We start from the raw sequence: 24,473 nt of genomic DNA on the forward strand, positions 1-24,473 counted from the left end.
AATTTTACCAAATAAGTAATTCTAATTATAACAATTCCAACTCTAAATTAATATCATTACAAATCCAGTTCTAATTTCGCTAAAATTGCGCGTTTTTAAACCTAGAAATGTCGGTCAGGAACTTTATCATTCTAATTAGTCCAACGAGCTCGAATTCATAAAATTTTCATACTTCCATCATAATTGCAATAAAATAAATTGAACAACAACACAACAAAAGAATAGAAAGTTCGACGCGCTGCGTTAATTAATAAAATTACTTCATTCTGAAAATGGCGGTCATTTGGAAAGTAAACATCGGAGAAACTAGGCGCAAAAACGAATCGTGTAATTATCTCGCTAAAAGCAGCTTGGGGGCGGCTTAATTAGTACGTCACGAAAAAAAACCCCAGACACTTGTTTGGGCAATTGTTTGATGGGGCGGCGGATATGCGGAATGGTTACTTGCAGAAATTTAATACAATTTTTTATCGACTTTTGTTCAGCGATGACAAAGGTGCCATAGAAATGTGACTAATTATTAAGAATGAATTTCGCCTTTGTTAAATTTCCAATTATTCGAATGGATCGACCCCGTGACTAATTTACATGCTTTTTACCCAAATTGATTCAAAGTTATATTTGCGAAGCTCATTAAAATTACAGTTATGGAGATTGGAAATTTTCTAACAGGTGTTTGCTTTCGGTTCGTTCAGTTTAACTTTTTCTCCCGGCTCGCATTTCCAAATATTTAAAATAAAAGAGCTTTTCTTCGCTTGATTACACCTCGTTCTTCATCTGCATATTCATCAAGAAGTATATTCACGTACGATGAGATTTTAATTAAGTTTTGTAATAAATCAGCCCTTGAAGAGACATGTTAGCTTTGTGCAAAAATCATAGCACAAGACGCGCGTGAATTTCTAGAGAGTTCTCGGAAGTTTGCACAGTAAAAAAAGTTTTCTTTGGAAAAATAAGGAAATGTTACCAAAAACTGCAATAAAATCGATCACCCAACCCTTAGAACGAACTTGTTTATTTTTAATTAAATTAAACTGTCCACACGCCGATCCATCACTGTAAAAATTGCATCACCACCATTTGTCTTCTCGAAGGCAAGGGGTGAAAAGTCGAACGATTCTCCCCTTTTACATTAAAAATACACCAAAGTGACCTTTGAGGGATGAAAACTGCCGGCGGTGGCGTGACTATAGCGATTCTGGAAGACACGAAATGGGAGAATAATTCGAGGTTGGTATGAATGCATCCCTTAATGTCTTGTTTAAGGGTGCTGTGGATTACGTAGGAGTTAAAAGGGGTGATTAATGTTCAAGAATGTGAGTATTTATGTGAAAAAAAGGAGATTTAAGTAACAGGAAAAATGGTGGAAGCGCGGAGGTGGTTTTTAATTCATTTGCTCTAAATTTTTTCAACGTTGTGTTTACTTTTTACGGCAAATAAAAGCGATTTTAAGAATTTATGGGTTTGTCGGAGATTGAATAGTGGAACACACAATCAATAATACACTTTTCTATTTTTATTTTACAAAAATTCCTGTTATATTTTCAATTAAATACGGACAATGAACTCAAGGGTACTATCAGATCGAAATTCCAATTTGCGGTTTTGAATAGCAAAAATAATGAAAATCATGAGGGAAAATTGCGCGTTTTTTATTTTTGCGTTCAAATTTCTGAATTTTCTATGTTCTCTCAATAGCCCAGATTCTAAGCGGCAATCTCTCAAATTTTTAAAGTTTTATCAAATTTCCAAGCTCTTAGATCTCAGTTTTGAGTTTTGCTAACAGTCCTGACTCCCAATTCTTACACTCGCAAATTTTTATGTTCTCAAACTTTCACGTGCTCAGATTGTGGGCATCAAATTCTCAGAATTTGACACAATCTCAAATTTCCAAGCTCACCGATTTTGTCGAGTCTCAATCGCTCAGACGTTCTAATTCTCAAAGTCTCAAAATTTACTTGCTTAGATTGTATGTTGTTCTCTTAAGTTTAGGAAAAGCTGCCGCTCACTTTAAGCCATAAATTTTCTAAATTTTCTATACCCTTAGCTTCTAAGCGTCAAATTCTCAAATTTTTAAAATTTTATCAAATTTCCAGGCTTTGAGATCTCAGTTGTGAGTTTTCTTTACAATTCCGACTCTCAGTTCTCACACTCTGAGACTCAAATTTTCACGTGCTCAGATTCTGGCCTTTAAATTCTCAGAATTTCTCACATTCTCAAATTTCTAAGCTCATGGATTTTGTCGAGTCTCAATCGCTCAGATGTTCTAATCCTCAAAGTCTTAAAATTGACTTATTCAAATTGTGTGTTGTCCTCTCAAGTTCAGCAAAATCTGCCGCTCATTTTGAGCCATCAATTTTTCTATGTTCTCAAGCCTCAATTGCCAGATTCTAAGCCTCAAATTCTGAAATTTTTAAAATTTTATCAAATTTACAGGCTCTCAGATCTCAGTTTTGAGTTTTGCTCACAATCCTGACTCTCAGTTCTCACACTTTCAGACTCTCAAATTCTGTGTTCTCAAACTCGCACATGCTCAGATTCCGGATCTTAAATTCTCAGGATTTTTCGCTTCTCAAATTTCCAGCCTCACGGATTTTATCGAGTCTCAATCGCCCAGACGTTCTAATTCTCAAAGTCTCAAGACTTAGTTGTTTAGATCGTGTGTTCTCCTCTCAAATTAATTCAAGTTAATTCATTAATGTTCTAAATTTTTTATGTTCTTAAGCTCTTAATTGCTCCAATTCTAATTGTAAGCGTCAAATTCTAAAAAGTTGTATCAAATTTCCAGGTTCTCAGATCTCAATTTTTAGTTTTGCTCACAATTTCGACTCTCAAATTCTCAAATTCTTGTGTTCTTAAAGTCCCACATGCTCAGATTCATGGCCTCGAATTCTCAGGATTTCTCACAATCTCAACTTTCAAAGCTCTCGGACTTGCTCAGATTCATTAAGAAGTCTCAAGATTAAGTTGCTTGGATTCTTAATGTTTTAGTATTTTAGTAAAATCCGCTGCTTACTTTGAGCCATCAATTGCTCAATTTTGCAAGAAACCACCAACTATTTGGCATTTCGTCGTTGTCAGCGTTGTAATCTCAGGTCTCACTCTCAAACTCTCAAATTCTTGAGTTCTTAAATTTTCACATGCTTAGGTTCTCAAATTCTCAGAATTTTTCACATTTTCAAATTTCCAAATTTCGCAGTCGTAAGCGTTGTAATCTCAGTTTCCACATTCTCAAATTCTCCTCTCACGTGCTCAAATTCTCAGAATTTAGACCTTCTCAAATTTTTAGGTTTACAGAGTCTTAATCGCTCAGAAGTTCTCATTCTCAAAGTCTCAAGATTAAGTTGCTCAGATTTTAAAAATGTTTGTTTTCCCAAGCTCAGAAAAATCTGCTGCTCACATTGAGCCATCAATTGCTCAATTTTGCAATAAACCACCAACCCCGTCATTTTTATCTCCGCGCAATATAAATTTCACGTTGCATTTCGCCGTCGTCAACGTTGTAATCTCCTGCGAACGTCTCTTCAGATGAAAATATGATTCGAGTGCAGCGTACAAGTGTCATCCAACTAGAGCAATTTTCCAAAGATATATTTAAAATTGTTCCAGACAAGATAAATTGACGATGCGAAAGAACAAAAAGTGCAGTCACGTCCGAAATCTCGAAACAATAAAATGATTAGATAATTTATGTCGAAAGCGAGATTTCCTAGGACGTGTCTAATATGGTTTCGTAGAGCTGTCAACATAAAACGTATGGCACGAAAAAGAAAAAAATTGCCTCGGCAACAATTTCGTTAAGTGACTTGAAATTTGACATGTACGCGAGAAATTCGATTTGATCCAACCGACTGCGCCAATTTCTTGAGTACAATACGCAAAAAGTGAAACAGTATTAATATTGATCGCAATGGAGGGTTTTCATTAGGAGTATTGCCAACAAGTCGCGCTGAGTTTCTCAGATTGCCCCATAAATTTTTGACAGAGACTACAAATAATCGGAATTGTACATGCGGTTCGGTTTCGAGCGAAGATAAATTATTACGTTTTAACTAAAATTTACAAAAGGTATAAAGGATCATTAGCCGGGAGCTACACCGAGGGCGGCTTTTATCCCTAAACCGCCACATCAACCAGACGGAGTTTGCAACTTCACGTTTTAAGCGAAACATGGAGAAGTTGGAACAATGGTTTCTAGGTGAAACAATCATGGTCGCAATAATGAACCAATCAAAGTTCGATGACGCAGCTGTGGTCAAATCTGTCGTCTTGGAATTGGGGGATGTTCATCGGAATCTGACTGAACTTCTCTGGAATGTGGTTTGAACTGTCTGCCGCAAAAAGAGCCAACAATCGATCTGCTGGACCGCTTTTTCAATACTCTCAATTTTGGTGGATGCGCCGGGCGAACGATAATTGGAGTAATCCTCATATTTGGAATTATGTGCAGTGTTAGAGCTTTAAGGAGATTCTGATACAGAGCTCGGATGATTATGAGGAGGTACGGGTCTGGTAGTAAGCTCCATAGTAGCGTTATCGACCCACCTCCAACTTGGGAGAGTCTACAGTCGAAACAAACCGAAGTTGGGAGAATTTATCCCCCAACTTCATAATCGATGGAGAAAAAGCGTGAAAAAGCTCTAATAGGTGTAGTCTAATCGTTGTTTAGTGAATCAACTTTGCAACTCCCCCGGCGCCTCCACCACTATTAATTCTCTAATCTTTCCACAACTGCGGTTATCGCTCTGTCTTACAAATGACTTAATTTGTATTCTCAACATGCTGAAGATAAATCAACTCAACTTATGTTAAAAGAAGAAGAAGTCGAAATTTCAACGCGCGCAACGGTTTTGATAAAAAACTGCGATCTTAAAGTTGAACTTAATTTGTCGGTTCTTTTTCTCACTGTCCTCTTAATTATTAACAGTAACGGAAGCAGCATCTCCTCGAAGTGTCAATTTTTTTCCAACATCTCGAGAGGAACGAAGTTCCAGTTCAAATAAGACGAAAAATATAATTACAAAGTTTGGTGCTGATCGCGTGTTTTCTCTAGTATAAAAATAAAATAGAGACGATACGAAGAAACTTGAAATATGCTCGATACAAACACTACAATATTCTATAAAAATAGCGGATGCGCTTTGCAGCAAATCAAACAATTATTCGCTCATCACCCCAAAACCGCGCGTCACATGCCGAAATTTATGGATACACATAATTCGACAAGGTTGTTCCAACACATGTTTCTCCTTACATTTCCGTTCAAACAAACAAAAAAGACAAATGAGTGATATTCCCCGTTCTGTATGTATGTTACATAAAACTGCGCCATGTTTATAACAGTGACAGTTGTCATAAAAGCTCAACAATCCTCGAGGGAATTGCATCGCATTTTCTTTAAATAAACAAAGCAATGTCTGAGTTCATCATACTTGAAAACTATGAGCAAAATACAAAAAGAGGGAATTGTTGAAGGCAAAGTTTTCTTTGGTGTTTATCAAGAGCTTAATTTCGAGTTAAACGCTCCAAGGCGAACAATAAACCTACGAATTTAATTGACAGTGAGTGTTCATTACCCGTTTACAAATAATACACAGAACGCTCGCACCGCAGGCTCATTATGTGTTTATTCCAAAACTGAGCAGTGGCTTCGGTTAAGTTGGAAAATTAATCAAGCTAGAAACAGATTTTTGACGTGGAGCGACGTTAATAGGTAAGGTGCCACCAAAAGTCACCATTTTGGGAGCGAGGGGCGGTTTTCAAACTATTTTCCAGCAATTTCTAAAAGATTTGGCACGACAGTTTGAAATATTCCAGAATATTGTCTAATCGCCGATTAAAATATTCTAAAACGTTCATTCAGACAATGCGGCGAATGTTTCATCACGGATTTAAGATAATACGATTGAGAAGACAAAATAAAGTTTGAAATATTCTAGAAAATCATCTAATAATCTGTCTGTTATTTAAAATATTCTAAAACGTTTTCTCAAATGTCTAAAATGAGAATACAATATGCAGTTTGAAATATTCTAGAATATTATCTAATAATCTGCCTATTATTTAAAAGTTTTTGAAACGTTCACTTAGAAAATGCCCAGAATATTTCAACCCGGATTTAAGATATGCGATCTAGAGAACACTATGCAACTTGAAAGATTTTAGAATATTATCTAATAATCTGTCTATTATGTAAAATATTCTGAAACGTTCATTCCGATGATACCTAGAATGTTTCAACACGCGGATTGAAGAAAATATGTTCGAGAGGACAAAATGCTACTTTAAATATTCTAGAATATTATCTAATAATCTGTCTGTTTTTTAAAATATTCTAAAACGTTCACTCAAATGTCTAAAATGTTTCGACACGAGTTAAAAAAATTACGCTTGTTTGCAGTTTGTTTGTTGGTTATGCAGTTTGAATATTCTAGAATATTATTTAATAATCTGTCTATTATTTAAAATATTTTAAAACGTTAACTTAGAAGATACCTAAAATAATTTAACGCGGTTGAAAGAAATTCCGATCTAGAGAACAATATGCAGTTTGAAAAATTCTAGAATATTATCTAATAATCTGTCTACTATTTAAAATATTCTGAAACGTTCATTCCGATGATACCTAGAATGTTTCAACACGCGGATTGAAGAAAATACGTTCGAGACGACAAAATGCTGTTTTAAATATTCTAGAATATTATCTAATTATCTGTCTATTATTTAAAATATTCTAAAACGTTAACTTAGAAGATACCTAAAATAATTTAACGCGGTTTAAAAAAAAATCCGATCTAAAAAACAATATGCAGTTTGAAAGATTCTAGAATATTATCTAATAACCTGTTTACTATTTAAAATATTGTAAAACGTTCATTCTGATGATGCCTAAAATTCTTAAAAACGCGGATTGAAGAAAATACGTTCGAGAGGACAAAATGCAGTTTGAAATATTCTAGAATATTATCTAATTCTTCGTCTATTAGTTAAAATATTCTAAAACGTTAACTTAGAAGATGCCCAGAATATTTTAACGCGGATTAAAGAAAATCCGATCTAAAGAACAATATGCAGTTTGAAAGATTCTAAAATATTTTCTAATAATCTGTCTGCTATTTAAAATATTCTAAAACGTTAACTTAGAAAATGTCCAAAATATTTTAACGCGGGTTAAAGAAAATCCGATCTAGAGAACAATATGCAGTTTGAAAGATTCTAGATTATTTTCTAATGATTTGTCTGATATTTAAAATATTTTAAAACATTCATTCAGATGATTCTTGAATTTTTCAATGCGGATTAAAGAAAATACGTTCGAGAAGACAAAATGAAGTTTGAAATATTCTAGAATATTATCTAATTGTCTGTCTATTAGTTAAAATGTTCTAAAACGTTCACTCAAATGTATAGAATGTTTCGACGCGGAATAAAAAAAATACGCTTGTGAATACAATATGGAGTTTGAAAGTTCTAGAATATTATCTAATAATCTGTTTTTATTTAAAATATTCTACAATGTTCATCCAGCGATAGCCAAAACGAATCCATTAAATCGCCGAGAACATTCACCTAAACCTCGGAAAATTATAGTTTCAGGAAAAGCTTTTGTTGTGTGCCGTCATTCCGGAATACAAATGCAGGATTTATCCTGCAGGATAATCGAGAAATAAATACAGAAAAGGACGATCCTCGCACGTGAATCCAAATCATTAAAAACAACACACTCCGATCAAAATCACAATTTTTCACTTATTGAAAATTGTTTTTATAACATGTTGAAAATATCCTACGACTGTTATAAGTGAGCTTTTCTCAGTGGTTAAATTTCTAAGATAAATAGAATCGATTCGGGTAAAAAATACACAGAAAATCCAGAGAGTTTTCAATGAAATTAGGTTTCCTTTTAAGAGGTTCTTTTGCTTATTTCGTTCAAATTTTGTTGCGTCAGACGGGTCAAAGAATCCTTTTATCTCCTCGTTATTATTAAGAAAAACATTCTAAGAAAGAGAGTGTCATAATTAAGTACTTTTTCCTGCTGGGAATTTGTAGTTCCGTAGGGAAAATTCTTATTTCTTAATGCACTAGCAGGAGCAGCGTTCCTGCAATTCCTGCGAAAACTTCAGGAATTTCGTTACGTAAAAGCTTTAACTGATTCAAAAACATTGGTTTTAAAGTTCAGTGATGTTGGCAGCACTGTCATCTGTCGATTTTGAGACACAAAATTTGAAATTTTTGACGACAAAAGAAAAGTATCCCCTTTCCGTTTCCTGTAGAAACAGTTCGCAGTTCCCTCTGGGAAAATTCCAGCTTCATGATAAACAAGAACGAAATTTACTCCATGATATCAGTTTTCCATTCCTGCTATGCAAGTTCTGCAGAAATGCTCCATTGTTTAGCTATTGTGGTAAAATTTGAGTACAACACGACTAAAAACTCCACTTTATCTCGAATTAGCAGGAATTCTTTTAATGTGGTCTCAAAGAAATTCCAACTATACATGAGCCAGCAGGAATTTTGAAAGACCGTTTATTTTGTCTAATTAATGAGCTCTGGTTCGATTTTCGTTGTGTAAGGCAGATTCAGCAGGAATTTACACATTTTCCTTTGACGAAGCTCGTTATTAATGTTTGGATAATATCAATTAGAAATGCGAAAAATCAAAAAGCGCTGAGCAGGAATTTAGTTGCAGCAGTAGTGTTGTCAAAGTTGGAAACTGAAAACATTACAGCGCATCGATTAGCAATTCTTTTCATCACCTTCTCTCTGCGTTTTCGCTTCCTGCCTCACGATTTCAGCAGGAATTCATACGTTTGCATTCAACTTTAATACGTGTCAAGAAATGATAAGTAGATTACGTCTCTCGTTGCAAAATTTGTCAACTGTTTGGAAAATGACTCGTCCTAATGACAGTCGAATTTGGAAAAGTAGGTCAAAAGGTAACTGGAGAAAATGGCAAAGGCGCCAATGTGTGTGTACTGAATTGATTACGAATTATTGATAGGTTGGGTCTCTTCATCATTTTAATGGAAAGTTGGATCAAAAGGAACGTGGGACTGTTTTGAATGCGGCAAAGAAAAGAACGTCTTTGTTTGAGAAAACACAAAGTCTGTTAAAACCAAAGAGGATTATACAGAAGCGGTGTGAAATAAAACACTTTCACTATCAGAAAGAAACTAGAGAAGGAATGAAATAACGGATGATGAAGCGTAAATTTAAATAATTTAGTATCGTAAAAAGCACGTCAACACAGCCACGCCTTCACCCCAAAAAAAGCGTCTCCTCCCCCTCCCTTTCTTCTCATAACAGTGATATTTTCTTCACCCACATGAACAAGAAAAACCAACAAAACCCCAAACCCAATACCAAAAGTATACACGTAATAATTGAAAAAATGAACTAAAAAATATCCGCGTCACACCCACCGCAACATCACAATTCTTTTAATTGCCTCCCTTCAACCACCGGAACACATCATTCATCTTACCCTCAAACCACCCTTAATGAAATCACACCTCCTTAACACCACCATCGCACCCACTACCACAACACGTGTTGATTCTTCGTCCGTTAAAACTACAGATATGATTGATTCCGATTTGTGCGTTGCTGCGTTTTTTCTGTGGGATTGAAATTACACGTGCGGCGGCAGCTCGTACAACGGGACGCCACTCAGTCTGCTGCCGCCAACCCACTGGCGTCCCTCCGATGTTCTGTTGTCCTTCCGTCCCGACGCTCGAAGGAGCGCGCGCATTTGGAACACTTGCATCCAGACGATCATAAAACGACGTCAGCGAAATATGAATTATGCAGCCGAATGGGAGATCACCGAATTAGGACGGGAACGGTAACGCGAACGGGAAACCCGAATTCGGGATCGGACGGGATAAATCACTTCATTATACCCCATCTTTGCAGTGACTGACGGGCATGGTGGGTTATCAACTCTTCCAGTCGTTGGGCCACTCTGTATATGGCTTCAACCCCGTTCAGAACTGAGTTAATTGCGCCATTCTGTATATTATTTTCTCACTGACCTCTGTCGGGCTATTTCCGTGGCGTCGGCACTCCTTGCAATAATTAATTGCTTTACGAAACAAAATATTTTTAGAACAACACGATTCAGATGTTTCCTGGAATCGTCGCAAGAAGATATTGAACATAAAAGTTAAAAAAGAAACCTCAAATGGTGTCTTCGACTTCAAACCGATAAAAACTCGTCTGGACATTCAAATGTGACCGTTTTGTGGCTTGAGAATAAAATACAACCAAACATATACAGAGTGATGGCTCTATAATACTATACAGGGTCCGGCAACTCTTGTGTCCACCCCCAAAATCGTCTTAAATTTTAAAGTTACAATTTTGAAAATTTGCATACGCTTATAGTTGACAAAGATCTAGAGGCTGACGCACAAATTTGTTTGTTACCACGGTTTGGTTGGCGTCGCGACGCCTAAGAAGTATAATTTTTAGCGATCGCGAATTCAATTTTTCTTCAACATAACTGTGATACAAATATCTGAGTTTTTATTTTAAATCTAATGCAAATTGTGTTTAAAATTTGCGAAAAAAACGTTGTTTTATCAAGTTAGTTTTCAAAATTATGACAGCGCAGCGACAAACTACGTTTACACCAAAATTTCCCAAGTCACTTCATCCACTCTTATAAAGGTTAATTTTTTATTAACACGGGCATGTTGCACTTTATGGACACCAGAAATCGTTAATTAACATCGACAAAGCTGCAATTTCACCAAGTAAGACTTTTGTTACAATTTTAAGTGAGCCAAAGGATAGATGTTATTTGTGACACAAGATGCTGACAGATGGGTGTAAACGTAGTTCTCAATTTTGACGTAATGAAATTGGAAACTAACTTGATAAAACAGCATTTTTTTTCTCAAATTTTGCAGACAATTTGCACTGAGATATTTTTAACACATTTATAAAAAATTACATTAGGGGTTGATATCACAAACCCTCACAATTAACTAAAAATTACATCTTTAAGGCGTCGCGACGGCAAATTTATCAGTGATAAAAAACAGATTTTTGCGTCAGCTTCTAGAGCTTTGTCAACTGCGAGCGTATGCAAATTTTCAAAATTTTCTCTTTAAAATTAAAGACGATTTTAGGGGTGGACACAAGTGTTGCCGGACCCTGTATAACGTGCGCACAAATAAAAATATATTTGAGGTAGGCGGTGAAGATTCAAATTTTGCGATTTTTTTATAGTGTAGAAAGGAAATGTCAAAAATTGACGGATTGTTGAATATGACATTTAACGAGAGCAAGAAAAAGCGAAGCAAAGGAAGACTACTCACTCATTGCACTGGCCACATTAAGTGAATTAGTAAAAACTGGCACACTAAGCAAATAAAACACAAAGGCAGATAAATGACAACTACACAGTTATTAGCAACGCTAGTTCAAAAATCCAGAGCCTACATCAATTATAATTATTTTTTACACCTGTTATATAAAACGTGTACAAGCGAGGTCCACGAAAAATGCGAGATCCACAAAATTCCGAGGGCCACCTAGTAATATTAATAATAGTTGTTTTTTCCTGGTCCGAGCTGAACGAATATTCTGATACAATTGTTGGCTGCCAACGCCAACTATTTGTATCTCTAAAGGAAACATCGTCCGTGCTAGTCCATAGTGTGAAACAATTTCCGGACCGTGAAACGTTTATCTTCAACATTCCAATGCGTGCTTCCATCATTCACTCCGATATCAGACAATTTACCGGCGAAACGTCTCCCACAACCAATCAGAACTTTATTAAAGAGAATGTGTATAATGACAGAAGAACAAGGAAGTGAAACAACAATGACGTCATTCTTATCAAGATTAATTAATAAAAGTGACAGCTTGAGCGCTTTTTCAAATAAATCAACAAGTTTTCTGAAAAAGGTCGGTGATTGGTTGACAGGTTACACGCGGAACGCATTCATTGGTTGAGTGACGCGAGAGCCGCCATCTTGTCTAATATCTGTAATTTCATAGCCACTGCGTTAAGTACGTTTTAATTGATTTAATAATGAAATTAGACTAATTATACCTTCGTCAAACCAACGCCTTCTTGATTTTCAAACGAACAGTTGAACGTTGTACTCTCGTAACCAACACCACTTGAAACTAGTTTATACGAAAATGTACGACTTCTTTGTGCCGTCTTATCGATTCTTTACAGATGTTTGCTTAGTATTCTGATCTTGTTTCGTGCATAATTGGATAAGCGTTCAGCTTTCAATTTTCGGCGGATATTGCTGGGGTAGGCGATTTTCGAGTACAGATTTTGATTTTATTGATTAGCTGACAACAAAGCGTTGATTTCAGATAAAATGTGAAAAAATACATGTTAAAGTCATCGAGACACCCTGTATATGTTCAGAACAAATATATTCGTTCCATGAAGAGTGAAAGGGAGTTTTAAAATTGGTGGAGGCGCCGGGTCAATTTGATCGTCAAAATTGTTTTGACAGTTCGGAAATGTGGAAATATAGCCCACTAGATTCGAAGTCCGCCTCTTTCGAAATAAACAAAGAAAAAAAGAAATCGAGATGTATACCTTACCGGAAACGTGAAGTTTTTACAATGTTGCTCCACTTCCAGCTTTTGTGTTCTTTCTTAATTAACTTAACGGTAAAACCACAATTGCTTTTCGATGTTTTTGCTATCAACCGGCAGAAAGACAAGTCTATTTTCACTTAAGATTTCTCTAATGAATTCGCAAACTTCGCCTTATAATAATAATGGTGCACTTGCAACCCTCTCGCACCCCTAAAACTGTTTACGCTCGTTGTATTTTCGATTCCGCCGTAACGTAGACGAGGGAGTGTTTTTTTTCAAATGACAAAAATTAATTCCTTGTTTCTGTAACTGTTTTTAGCATCGTGACGTGTCATCCCGGGAGAAAAAACACACCCACGGGTGTAACATAATTCCCGAGATCAATTATTCATCGATTAGTTACTGGAAACCGAATGGAAATGAGGTATTTGGGAGGTAACAGAATCGATGCGAAATGTAATTAAATATGAAACAATTTTTTCACGATTTGAAACAATTCGATTTGACGGGTCGCTTCGATCAAAGAGATTGGAAGTAATTTGGTTGGCGGAACTTTTTTGGGGGTAGGAATGTGTGTCACGTGTGGATAAACAATCGGTTGAGGCTGGCGCAGCGAGTTTAGAACAAAGCAACGTTGTGCTTGTTTTACACGGACAATAAGTCTCGCCGAGTATAAACCACAATACTGTTCATGTCCTGGTTGCCCTAGAGACCCTAGAATTTCCGTGACGGCGCTCTCTGACCTTTGTCCACCTTCACCGGAGCATTAACTATTAAGTAATCTCCGGAAGTTCCCAATCAAAAGAAAACCAACTGTTTTCGTTGCAAGTGGATTAGCATTAGTATTCCGGAAAGCTCTTTACCTGTTGTTGTTTTAAGGCGCCGAAATGTTTAATGTATGCGAGATGTGTTCGACTAAGCTTAAACGCAAACTGTTTATTCGGGTTTTAAGTAATTAAGATTCAGATGTCTCCGTTGCTTCAAATTGCCGATATTAATATCCTCGGTCACAGTCATGGCGGCGGTGCGAGTTTCGCAATACTACCAGATAATCAGTGAATGTGAAACGGCGGGTTCGTTAGTATGCATTAACGAAATGACTTTCCCTCATTAACAAAATTATCGGCGCTTTCCACATGAATTATTTAAATTGGGAAAAAGACGGTGATCAAAACGTGGTCCTTCGAGCCGGATCAAAAATTTCATATAGGTCAAGTTGCGCAACAAGTTTTACCGTACGTCGTACACACAAAACCAATTTATTTTTACCACTTACAAGAGACATAACGTTTATTTTATTATCCGTCCAAGTTTACATAGGTCTTGGATAAATCCACTCTTTAATGGTTTTACCATTAAACCCAACGCGATCACTGATTTATGTAGGTCATCCATGGAAACACAAAATGGATTTTCACCAATGCCTGTCGTTCTGGATGATGAGTTTGCTAATAGTTTGAAGCTACTACTGCAATTTATGGATTGCTATTATTTTCGCTAGAGTAAGTGCATAATGGGGATATTTGTCTTGCTTGTCTGCCGTAATAGAGAATTCTCATTTTGTTGCGTGTTTTAAACTAAGGTACTAAAAATGAAAAAAAGCAGAAGTAGGTAGAACGTTGGAAGCTAAGTTTAATGCTCTTAGCCCCGTTTATACAGTTACGAATTATCTCAATTGTTTAAGCTAATACGCTTCTGTGTGATATAATACCGAGTGGTTACAGCACGGAACGAAACAATACACGTAGATCAAACGTTTCGGTGTAGTTCAAAGCATAATAGGCCGTTTTTACACGTGTAAAATTTCATAGTAGGGAAAGAGCAGCGAATATTGGACGGTTGCCTAATATTGGATACCACCCTAACCCAGTTTGGAAAATCAAGTCATTAGTTAGATTTCAGGTCATAGACTTCTCGCACGTGTCAGTTTTTCAATATGGCGAAAATAACAACACAAAAGTCTTTTGTGCTAATTTAAATATTTTCTTTGCACGGGTTAAATACGTTTATTTATTATAAAATTTCAGTTATAGAGTAAGTTTTTTATGTTTGTTTTATGTTTGTTTTATAGTAAAAATCCGAATACCGAATTTTTCTCTCCGAAACAAAGTATGCTAAATTCCTAATATTGGATACTTTGGTGCCTTTAATATTAGATATCTAACATTAAGTAACCATGTAATTAAATGTTATACCAAGTTTTTATAAATGTTTCTAACTAAATGTTTCTAAGGGTAGCCATGAAATGTCAAAAAAATTTGCCGCACATTATAAATGTGGGTTTAGAGCATAGAACAAAGTAATTTTTAAGAAGAAAACTGTTCTAGTTGTGATTTGAAACCTGAAAATCAAAAATTTGAACAAAAAAACGTTGTTGATATAAGTAACAGTAACATTATAAATAATTTTTAAGATAGTTATATTCACTATGAAAACAAAGCGGCAAAGTAGTGCACGACAGGAATTCCAGAACCAACCTTGATGCTAGAAACACTTTGTATTGAAGGACGTCGTTGACTAGATTTTTATTAATTTTTACGACTAATTTTCAATTACTTGTTCATTAAAATACAATTAAACGTTTGAAATAAATAAATGAAACCAACATTTTTATTTTTGGATCCTATTATAAAACATCCCATTTTCGGATCTTTGATATTATTGGATATCTAGTATTAGGAAACCTTTTTTAGAGCATCAAATTTATGACAAAATACATATTTGCCGATAAAAAAAGTGTATTTTTTGTAATTTAATCGTATATGTAAATCATCAAGTAAACATTTCAAACTCAATATAAATAACAATTTAATTGATTCAATTTAAAAGTGTTTTTAATATATTTTTTTCAAAAAGTATCTAATATTTGCTGCTTTTCCCCTATATTCATGGAGACGGGTCAAACAATTCTGCCCTGACCTCATTTTGCTGCATTCCTATTGGATGCTTCAGTATTCTTCAACAGAGTGCAGGTTGCGGAATAATAAAAAAAGTTTACGCAAATTGAAGTTATGTGAAGTTGTTTTGACGGGTTGACTCGTCTCGATGAATACACTATAGATCTAATTATTATTGGAAGAACTATTGGCGCCATAAGAAACGAATTAAAAGTGATTATATTTGTGGTCGTGATTATAATGTGTACCCAACGTGACTGATCCATTACATCACAAACTGATTCACCGCAATTTGCATAATTATTTGTATGGCTACACAATATCCGTATTTTCCTTCGCGGACGACAAAACTTTCCACCTGTCAAGTCTACAAGGAGTAAAACTGGATTTAAACCCTCGCACCTTCGCCCTCGATTCCTGCCCGTAATACCTGATAAAACTTCCTCCACTAATTTCCTTTCAATATGTCGTCGATAAATATTTATAGATATTAACCGAGAAGACGTCTCCCTCGTTGAAACTTGCCACTTCCCCGAAAAACAAACACGCATCGAGAAAAGCTAATATAGTCGCCCTGACGAAAGTATCTAATCGAGTTACGCGACCGTCTAAAGCCCTTTGCTCTAACGAGTCGGAAAAAACCCACCTGTAAAACGATTCTTTTTATCCTTTGGTCACAAACGCACACGCGCTCCCGCATCACTTACCACGAAAAAGAACACCGGCGCGTTCACACGTCGCGATTTCATTACATTACGGTGAAGATGTAACAAGTGTTTACGGGCAAGTGAAATAGTGGGAGTTTTAGCACCGGTTGGGAATCAAAAGTGAAGTTGCATATTGGCTAACGGATCGCGCACTTGCTCGATCGGTTATTCCATGAAAGAATGGAAATAGACGAGCTGCCAAGGTGAACAAATGACTTTCTAATCGCGCGAAAATAGGCGTGCGGGTGCCACAAGGAGCTACTGTAGGGCCGGTCTTATCGCAACAATGTTATCGACCGAGGTCTGGGACTAAATTGGAAAAGATCGTTATCTTGCAACTTTTCACACCACGATGGAATTTAAACTTTAGCGCACCCTTAACTGTTTGCGTAGCCACTTTCCGATAAAGTGACCCTAGGGAAGAGTATGGTCTCGTAAATCCCCGTCGCATGATAAAACGGTACACAAAAGTTTGCGAAAAACTAATCTAATCGGGGACACCTCTAATTCGTTAATAATAACAAAAGAATCGATGAGGATTACAATTTTTCGTACCGCTTTGTGGATTTGAGAGGGTTTACGCGTCCGTGACTGTTGCGAAATGGAAAGTCGTTTCGCAATGGACAAAAGAAAGACTTATTCTAAGCGATTATTACTGTTGAAACATGGCGCCGGGCGCCATATGTATATGTTTAAACAAAAGACACTCATCCACAGCTGTCGCTATTTCTGATCTCTACGAGTGAAAGCATTCTGAAGTGAAAAATAGGGAAAAATGATCAAATACATCTCCGACTGCAACAACGTGAAAGCGTAAGTGAATCGATAACTTTAGAAGGTTAAAGGTCAGTTCAATATTTACAATTCATTAAGTACCTAAATTGTAGAAAAACTGGGGGTAAGAGACAAGCCAAATTGGAAATTGAATATACATCAAGTGACCACGTTTGGTCTCTCCCATTTGTTTTTAGACTTTAAAGTCTTAAAGAATTAAATACATAAAATCAAGACGAGTTCCGAAGAATTCACAAAAAGTTGTGAGTCTCATTAGAATCCAAGACGAATTTTAGAATGTATCGGGTGATCCACTAAATTTCTACTTTTGAACGTATGTCAGCTTCTTGTTCGAAAACTGTCAAATTTCTCAAATATTTAGTTTACATTGGTCAAAACTGCTGCGATGATGTCAGCTACGACACGATTTTTTCCTCAAAGCTAACTAGAATGGAAATTTACTATAGGTAGATCACCCGATGTTAAAAACTGATAATGATCATATAAAAATTATAAAAATGAAGGTGACTTACCTCCAATATGCGACGAATTTTCACCACGCGCTCTCTGCAGTAGTACCAACTCAATAATCTCAATTTTACTTCGACGCGACTTATCCGTGGTCCATTTCCGGCCAATTTCCGCGCTTTTTGGGGATCAATTGAACTGTTTGAAGACGCGCGGTCGCCATTAAACAAGTGCGCATCGAAAACCACAGCGGTGCCAAAATTGAGGTAAAAAGTCTCAAACACTGCGTTCACTTTGCTTTAATTCACTAGAAAAGTCGACTGAACTGTTTGGGCACCTGTCACAACGGCAACCTGGCACAATGGCACATCGAGGAGGGGTGCCAACTTTGGAACCAAAAGTCCCAATCCTGAGTTTAATTCGACTTTTTTTATTAAAAAAACTGAGATTTTTTCTGAAGGGACTTCAATGTGATCTTATTGAAGTCATTGTTTACCGTTTTTTGAGGAAGAACAGATTTTTTGATCCTTTTCTGTAATTTTCAACACGCGCTCTCTGCAATAGTACCAACTCAAAACTCAATGTTCCTCCGTTTTATTCGACGCGACTTATCCGTGGTCCATTTCCGGCCAATTTCCATGCTTTTTAAGGATCAACTGAACTGCTTGAAGACGCTCGGTCGCCATTAAACAAGCACCACAGCGGTGCCCAAATTGGGGTAAAAAGTCTCAAACACTGCGATCACTTTGTGTTAAATTCACTAGAAAAGTCGAATAATCTCTTACTTAACCTCGTTGTGGTCTCTGTTGGGCCAATTTTCACGAATTTTTGAGAAAAACTGAACTGTTTGAGCACCCGACACAAGTTCAAACAATGGCACATCGGGGATGTGGAGGTGCCAACTTCGGAACTAAAAGTCCCAATTCTGAGTCGAATTTGAATGTGTTTGTTGAAAAAACTGAGATTTTCGCTAATAAAACTTCGGCCTGATCGTATTGAAGTCGTTTTCTGTGGGGTTGTGAAAAAGAACTGTTTTTTTCGGTAACTTTTTGTCATCTCAGGGAAATTTCTTCAGGGGTACCAACCTCGGTAGGGTTATCAAAAAATACGGTTTGATTTCAGTCATTTATTCAGAATGTGGCGGATTTCGTCCAAATACCGAAGATTTGAGTTTAAAACAAGAATCAGCTGTCGAGGTCACGGTGCGCCTCTGCCGGCAGTCCTGCCAACGTCCCCTCTGACGTCAATCGATGCGCCGCAACGTGTCCGACCGAGACAGCAAGTTCTTCATTTGTCTTTGTCGGTGTTCCGCAGCCATCTGGCTCAGTCAGCTGTTTGCGAATTGGAAATACGATGGCTGCTGGGTGTTGTGGTACGAAGAAGCAGAAATTGAACAATTCTTCAAGTGTTCCATCCTGCAATGGTACTTCAGTCGTGGCGAACGGCATAAGCAACAACTCAACCGGAATGGTGGCTCTGCCTGAGATGTGCTTCTTTTGTTTTGACGTGTTGTACTGTCATTTGTATAACCTGGCACCACCGAAGACTCCTTCGTTCAGCAACGATGCATAGTAAGTTGTGTTTTCCGCCCCCGCACTCGTACTGTCTTTTTCAATTGTAAAGGTCATTCAACTGTTGTCTTCTCAGCCTCCTTTGTTTGCGTGACAGTGACCTCGTTCTTTTTCAGTCCTTTGTTCGTCACGTGGAAAATTGGGAAAGATAAGCGTTTGAGGGGCTGCATCGGCACTTTTAACGCGATGAACCTTCAATCGGGGCTGCGGGAATATGCGGTTACCAGCGCCTTTAAGGATTCCAGATTCAGTCCAGTGACCAGAGAAGAGTTCCCGAAGTTGAGTGTTTCGGTGTCGATTTTGAGACATTTTGAAGACGGGGATGATTATCTGGACTGGGAAGTGGGGGTCCATGGCATTCGGATTGAATTTATCAACGAAAAGGGGAATAAGAGGACAGCGACGTACTTACCTGAAGTCGCCTCTGAGCAAGGTGAGACCTTATTAAAATGGAAAAAGACACCAATTTTAATAATTCAAGCCACTACAGGCTAAAAGAGGGACCTTTTTAGTGGCAGGTAAGCAACAGGGATTTTCAATGTTGGATTGGCAGCACTGAACGCTGACCTATTTTTGTTCAATGACAACTACTTGATTATTCCTCTAATCACCCACTTTGGTTCCATTATTTATAGGGATTTTCATTTCGTTATAGTTCAGAGGTGATTTATTGACTGACAGGAAGTGGTTTCCCTTTGTTTCAAACAGCTTTCATTGATTTATTAAATGTTGCACAAATGCATGGATATTTAAACGTTTTCCACGATGACAGCGTAAAACCTCCGAAATTCGAATACAGTAAAACCTCGACATGTTGATTCGTGACGTATCTCTGTGGGCGTGTTCTCTTTCCTGATTCGTCCCGATTGCTCGTTTGATTGGTGGAGTGTGCTAATGCTGTTCTTTGCCTTAGGTTGGGATCAGCTGCAGACCATCGACTCGCTGCTGCGTAAGGGCGGTTACAAATCGGTGATTTCGAACGAAGTGCGTCGTAGCATAAAACTGACTCGTTACCAAAGTGAGAAAATAACAGTGACTTATCAAGATTATATGAATCACTGGAACAGCCAACGCTGCTAGCAGATAATGTGGGGGCGTCCGCCGACGACGCCTCCACATAGTACTCCCGTGTCCACCTATCCTCACACAGTGCCGCCCCCTTGTCGCCCGCCCGCTCTGGTCATGGTACAACCGACGTTCCCTCTGCCACCATACGCGCCACCGTACATGTTACAACCGTTACCGGCGCCGACGCCTGTCTGGTGGGACCACTTCCCGGGGCCGTCTTACCAGCAAGACTATCTTGGAGAAAATGCCTACCATCAACCTTCACCGTTTAGGAAGAGGAAGTGACCCTTGAGCATCTTTATAGGGTCGATTTGTTATTGCATGAAGTTCTGAAATTTGACCCTCGGAGTGACTCTTAACACCAAAAGTATTCAGAATGTCACTACCGTGCCTATAGCGTTGGCCACTGTCTCGTATTGCTTCACACTGCTTCCGGTTCTAGGTAAATCATCGGTATAGTTCAGCCAAGTTGGTCTGAGCCACCATAAAATCATAAAAATTAGACGGCAACCGCAACCGGACAGTTTGCGGTATTTCGTCATTTATGACGAAACATCTGGCCTGTTTAGGGATGCTGTTCTTATCGCAGGGTGCAAACTTGAGCAAATAAACCCTCATTATGTGCACTTGAGAATCTTTTGAAGCTGTTCCGTTGCGGTAGCCCACAAATTTTTATGCTTTCATGGTAGCTCAGACCAACTTGGCTGAACTATACATCCATTTTCCATTAGACTAACAAGGGAAAGGCGTGAAAATTTCTGTATGCAATCTACTTTCAATTCTATTAGACACGTGTCGCGGCTTTTTTGTGGTGGGGCTTCTATTTTCTAGAGAAATTTTTTTGAAAATTGGCAATTTTACACTGTACCTGTTTAATACGATTTGAACTTTTTCAGTTGTCAACCCATAGCGGCCCTGTGAAAATCCCTCCGCTTTTCGATCCGAGTTTCTTGCTGAGAGACATTTTGTTTTCCATACTGTTGATTTAATTTTTTTCCTAAACTAAAAACTTTGCACATAAGTGAGCATTCGTCAAATCCGTACATCAGCCCCAATACAATTAAAGTTGAAATTGCAGAAAAAAATTAAGAAATCATGTACTTAATTTTAATTTTCGTTTGCCACTATACAGTTAACATTTATTTAAGCACAAGTTCATATTATTTTAGCCACTAGGTTAAATTTCTCGAGTATTCAATACATATTTAATAATCCAACAGTTCTATACAACATTTTATCCAATGTTTTGCAATCTTCACCTAAAAACAATGATAACAAATATGAAGTGAGATTTTATAACGTAATTGGCGTGGTTGCTAGTTATAGCACATCAGTGAGTTATAAGTGTCATTTCCCTATATGATGTACGTTGACATTCTCATGTTATTTTATTTTTGAAATGACATTCTTTTGGACCCAAATGCTTAAAAGTGATCTAACGAGTGCGTAAAAATATGTCACTGACAGGAATTTAGATTGTAAGTTAACAATCTTTTTGAATCCCCATGTATAGATAATATATCGACTTTTGTTAATTTTTACTCGTATTCGCGCGGATTTTTCAAATTTGAACCGCTGAATCTGTGTATAAACTCAAAACGGTGCGAAAATTCTGTCCAGTGAGGTGTCAAGCTTAAAATATTTGACAAACTTATCTTTAAATTTTGTAATTGTAGAAAAAATCTTGTTTTGTACTCGTGCGAAGTAGATGTTACGCACACGACGCGTTGTCCAAACTACGTCTTGTGCGTAAAACACTACCATTTCGCAACTTGTCCCAAAAATAGCTATTATCTACTAACGTTCAAATAATGGTCGACTTTGGTTCAAAAAGTAACCATTCAATGAACTATATGATTATTGCACAAATTTTGACATTTGATTTAATGATTTCTCATCTTTTTTTAAATTGGAAATTAAAAATAATCGTAGATAATGTTATAAGGTTACATTTAAAAAGTTTTTCAATAACGTTTTTGTTTTTTAAAACATTCGCAAACTCGCATGCTGTAAAGAAAAACTTTTTAAACTTGCATCTTAATTAACTACTAACGTGATACATACCTACATATTTAATTTATTTAACTCACGATAATATAAAATTAAAAAAAAAGAAAATAAAAAAATGTCCCTTGGCAAGAGTCGAACCAAAAAACTCGAATCGAAAAACTTATCGATTTTTATGTAATAATCGTATTAAACGGTAGCTTGTAAAATTGCTAATTTAAAAAAAAAAACTCGAAAATGAAAGCCCCGCGTCGCGTGTCTAATAGAATTCAAAGTAGATTGCATTGTTTTCCATGTTAATTTCCCTTGAAGACTTTCACAGCATGTAAAGGAATATATTTTTACATTACTCTACAATCGTCCGAAATCCGTAAGGGGGTGTCACTGCAATAAGCAAAAAACTTATAATTAACGATTAATGTTTTTATTTGTGTGAGTGACTTCATATTAACCTAAGCTATGTTAACGTTGGTATAGTCGTAGGGTAGTGTTACAACCATACCGCCATCTTGAAACAACGCGATGGTATATAACTTAATCATCACTGCCATTTTGTCATGTTAAATAGTTTACAATCATTCATGGTGATGCTCAATTAGCTGTTTACGCGCTATGGACATCATTCTAGTGTGATCTCGTTGCTACCACATCTGAACTGATCGTATTTGGGATTGATCAAAATCAGTATCATTGCTACCTGTGATTTAGATGTGCGTAGCAACCAAGCCAATAAGATCAAAGTTGGGCACACTGCGCTTCGGACTGTTGGAAATTCCGAACTCACACCGGCGAACAAGAAGAGAGTCTTTTCATCTCGATCAAAATTCCAATTTACGTCCGCGAGCCCCTCTGCTTTTTCGCTCGGTTCTTGCAACGAAACTCACGTGCCCCAACTTAGTGTCTCAACTCAGGATTTTGGGTAATTTAATTGTCACCGACTCCTTTACTTTCGCCATATCCGTTCTTTGTCAAAAATCTGCAAACATCAGAAAAAATGTGCCTAAAGCTGGACATTTCGAACTTCACTCTGGTGAGCCATTTATTTGAGACACTACATTCTTTTCTGTAATTTAATGATATATTAGTGTTTAACAATATTGCGTGTATTGTAGTGGGGTTCAAAGGTTTAATAAAATTACTTTTTATAGTTAACACATCTAATCTCTGATTGGCCAACCCCGGCCATCTTCCCTCTCTGATTGGCTGACACGTTTTAAAATACAGTAAAACTTCGGAACGGTGACCATTTATTCGCAAACTACCTACATCCTACATTACAAACCAATCCTAGCTATTCTCCAGTTCTCTTTCCAAAATCGCTAGTTTTGTGTTCACAGTCGTGATCGAAGAAGACTCCAAATACGTCACTGCAGAACCCATGAGCGCCTGCCCCAGGAAAAGCACCAAAAGCACGTTCAAAATCGGTCCGGTCTTCACCTTCACCAAATTGAAAACTTTCTTCGGCTCGGTCGTAATATCAGGGATGTTATAAGTCCCATATTTATGCACCATCTACAAACCAACCCTTAAATTCGCCCCCTTTCGCGACAAACTCACCGATAAGTTCGCGAACGGGGCTAAAATCAACGGAAACACGCATCCAACCGTTGCCTGCAGCGCCGACGCCCTCATTTCTAAACAAACGGGGCAAACATCCCTTTTTTGTAACACCACGTCTTTTAAAACGAACTCCATGTGGGTTATGGCGGAAAATGCAGCGGGCAGTAAAGTTACAGGGAGGAAAGTGGAGGCTCGGCCGTAGTGCAACAGTTTGAACTTCTTCCTGTAGAAACTGTTGATGAAGAAGCCGGTGAAGAAACTAGCGCCGCTTAAGATGTACGGGCCGTACTTGTAGCCGAACCTGGAAGAACAAGGGGGCTCAAGAATGACGTAAAAGGGGTACTTACACGTCGGCGGGGTGCTTCCACCCGTTGAGGATCTTCGTTTGGTACTTGAAGGCTTGCTCCTCGGTTAGGACGATCGCGTCAGTGGGGAGTTCGGTGAATTTTCCGCGTTTAAGGGCCATGGGGGAAACGTAACCTCAAACTTTCCCGAGCGAGTGTAAAACGGTAAAAAAAGAGAGTTGGAGAGTCTCAGGGGCAGAATTCGAGAAAGAACTATTTTGTTTGATCATTGGCGGCTCCCAATAACGATATTTAAGCGCTTGAAATTTCGACTTTGACAGTAGACATAACCTCAATTTAGCACCACAATACAGCGTGGACCACATGACATAATCAGCATGATCAAATTCAAAATGCATCTTTTTTGTTTTTTGATTGCCTCTCGTAAACTACTTATCCTATCGAGCTGAAATTTTGCCAGTTGATAGATTGTGAGCTGCTCTTTCGATTGGTATTTAACTCAAAGGTACTAAACGCTGTTGTCGCCCCGAAAAAATT

General features: G+C 37.4%; 3 protein-coding genes across 5 annotated transcripts in view; 1 reads left to right on the top strand and 2 right to left on the bottom strand.

Moving 5' to 3' along the window:
• Positions 1 to 16,242, bottom strand: part of RhoGEF3 (Rho guanine nucleotide exchange factor 3) — a 54,104-nt gene extending 37,862 nt beyond the window's left edge. For 2 of the 3 annotated variants that reach the window (XM_088033904.1, XM_088033903.1), the window contains exon 1: positions 16,123 to 16,241. The gene's annotated coding sequence lies outside the window, so the exon portion shown is untranslated. Of the gene's footprint in view, positions 1 to 16,122 lie in introns of all 3 variants that reach the window. The other variant, XM_088033902.1, reaches the window with a different exon arrangement.
• A 2,443-nt stretch (positions 16,243 to 18,685) lies between these two features.
• LOC148176081 (AMMECR1-like protein) lies at positions 18,686 to 20,076 on the top strand. Its single transcript, XM_088033909.1, has 3 exons — positions 18,686 to 18,996; positions 19,113 to 19,429; positions 19,910 to 20,076. The coding sequence occupies exons 1-3, from the start codon at positions 18,779 to 18,781 to the stop codon at positions 20,074 to 20,076; spliced, it is 702 nt and encodes a 233-aa protein (XP_087890035.1). The 5' UTR covers positions 18,686 to 18,778.
• Positions 20,077 to 23,301: 3,225 nt separating this feature from the next.
• Positions 23,302 to 24,304, bottom strand: LOC148176082 (transmembrane protein 126). The gene is made up of 3 exons (XM_088033910.1): positions 23,979 to 24,304; positions 23,629 to 23,932; positions 23,302 to 23,583 (listed from the first exon to the last, which is right to left on the bottom strand). Exons 1-3 carry the CDS (start codon positions 24,095 to 24,097, stop codon positions 23,359 to 23,361), a joined length of 648 nt encoding a protein of 215 aa, XP_087890036.1. The 5' UTR covers positions 24,098 to 24,304; the 3' UTR covers positions 23,302 to 23,358.
• Between the last annotated feature and the right edge of the window lie 169 nt (positions 24,305 to 24,473).

Source organism: Gnatocerus cornutus, chromosome 4, assembly GCF_029298725.1.
Source record: "Gnatocerus cornutus isolate USDA-ARS CGAHR chromosome 4, icGnaCorn1.1, whole genome shotgun sequence".
NCBI classification, from domain to species: domain Eukaryota; kingdom Metazoa; phylum Arthropoda; class Insecta; order Coleoptera; family Tenebrionidae; genus Gnatocerus; species Gnatocerus cornutus.

Coding starts and splice junctions, on each gene's coding strand:
- LOC148176081 (XM_088033909.1), top strand. CDS start 18,779: ATGGCTGCTGGGTGTTGTGGTACGAAGAAGCAGAAATTGAACAATTCT. Junction 18,997..19,112: donor TCGTTCAGCAACGATGCATA/GTAAGTTGTGTT, acceptor GTTCTTTTTCAG/TCCTTTGTTCGTCACGTGGA. Junction 19,430..19,909: donor TGAAGTCGCCTCTGAGCAAG/GTGAGACCTTAT, acceptor TCTTTGCCTTAG/GTTGGGATCAGCTGCAGACC.
- LOC148176082 (XM_088033910.1), bottom strand. CDS start 24,097: ATGGCCCTTAAACGCGGAAAATTCACCGAACTCCCCACTGACGCGATC. Junction 23,933..23,978: donor TGGAAGCACCCCGCCGACGT/GTAAGTACCCCT, acceptor TTGTTCTTCCAG/GTTCGGCTACAAGTACGGCC. Junction 23,584..23,628: donor CCCCGTTCGCGAACTTATCG/GTGAGTTTGTCG, acceptor GTTGGTTTGTAG/ATGGTGCATAAATATGGGAC.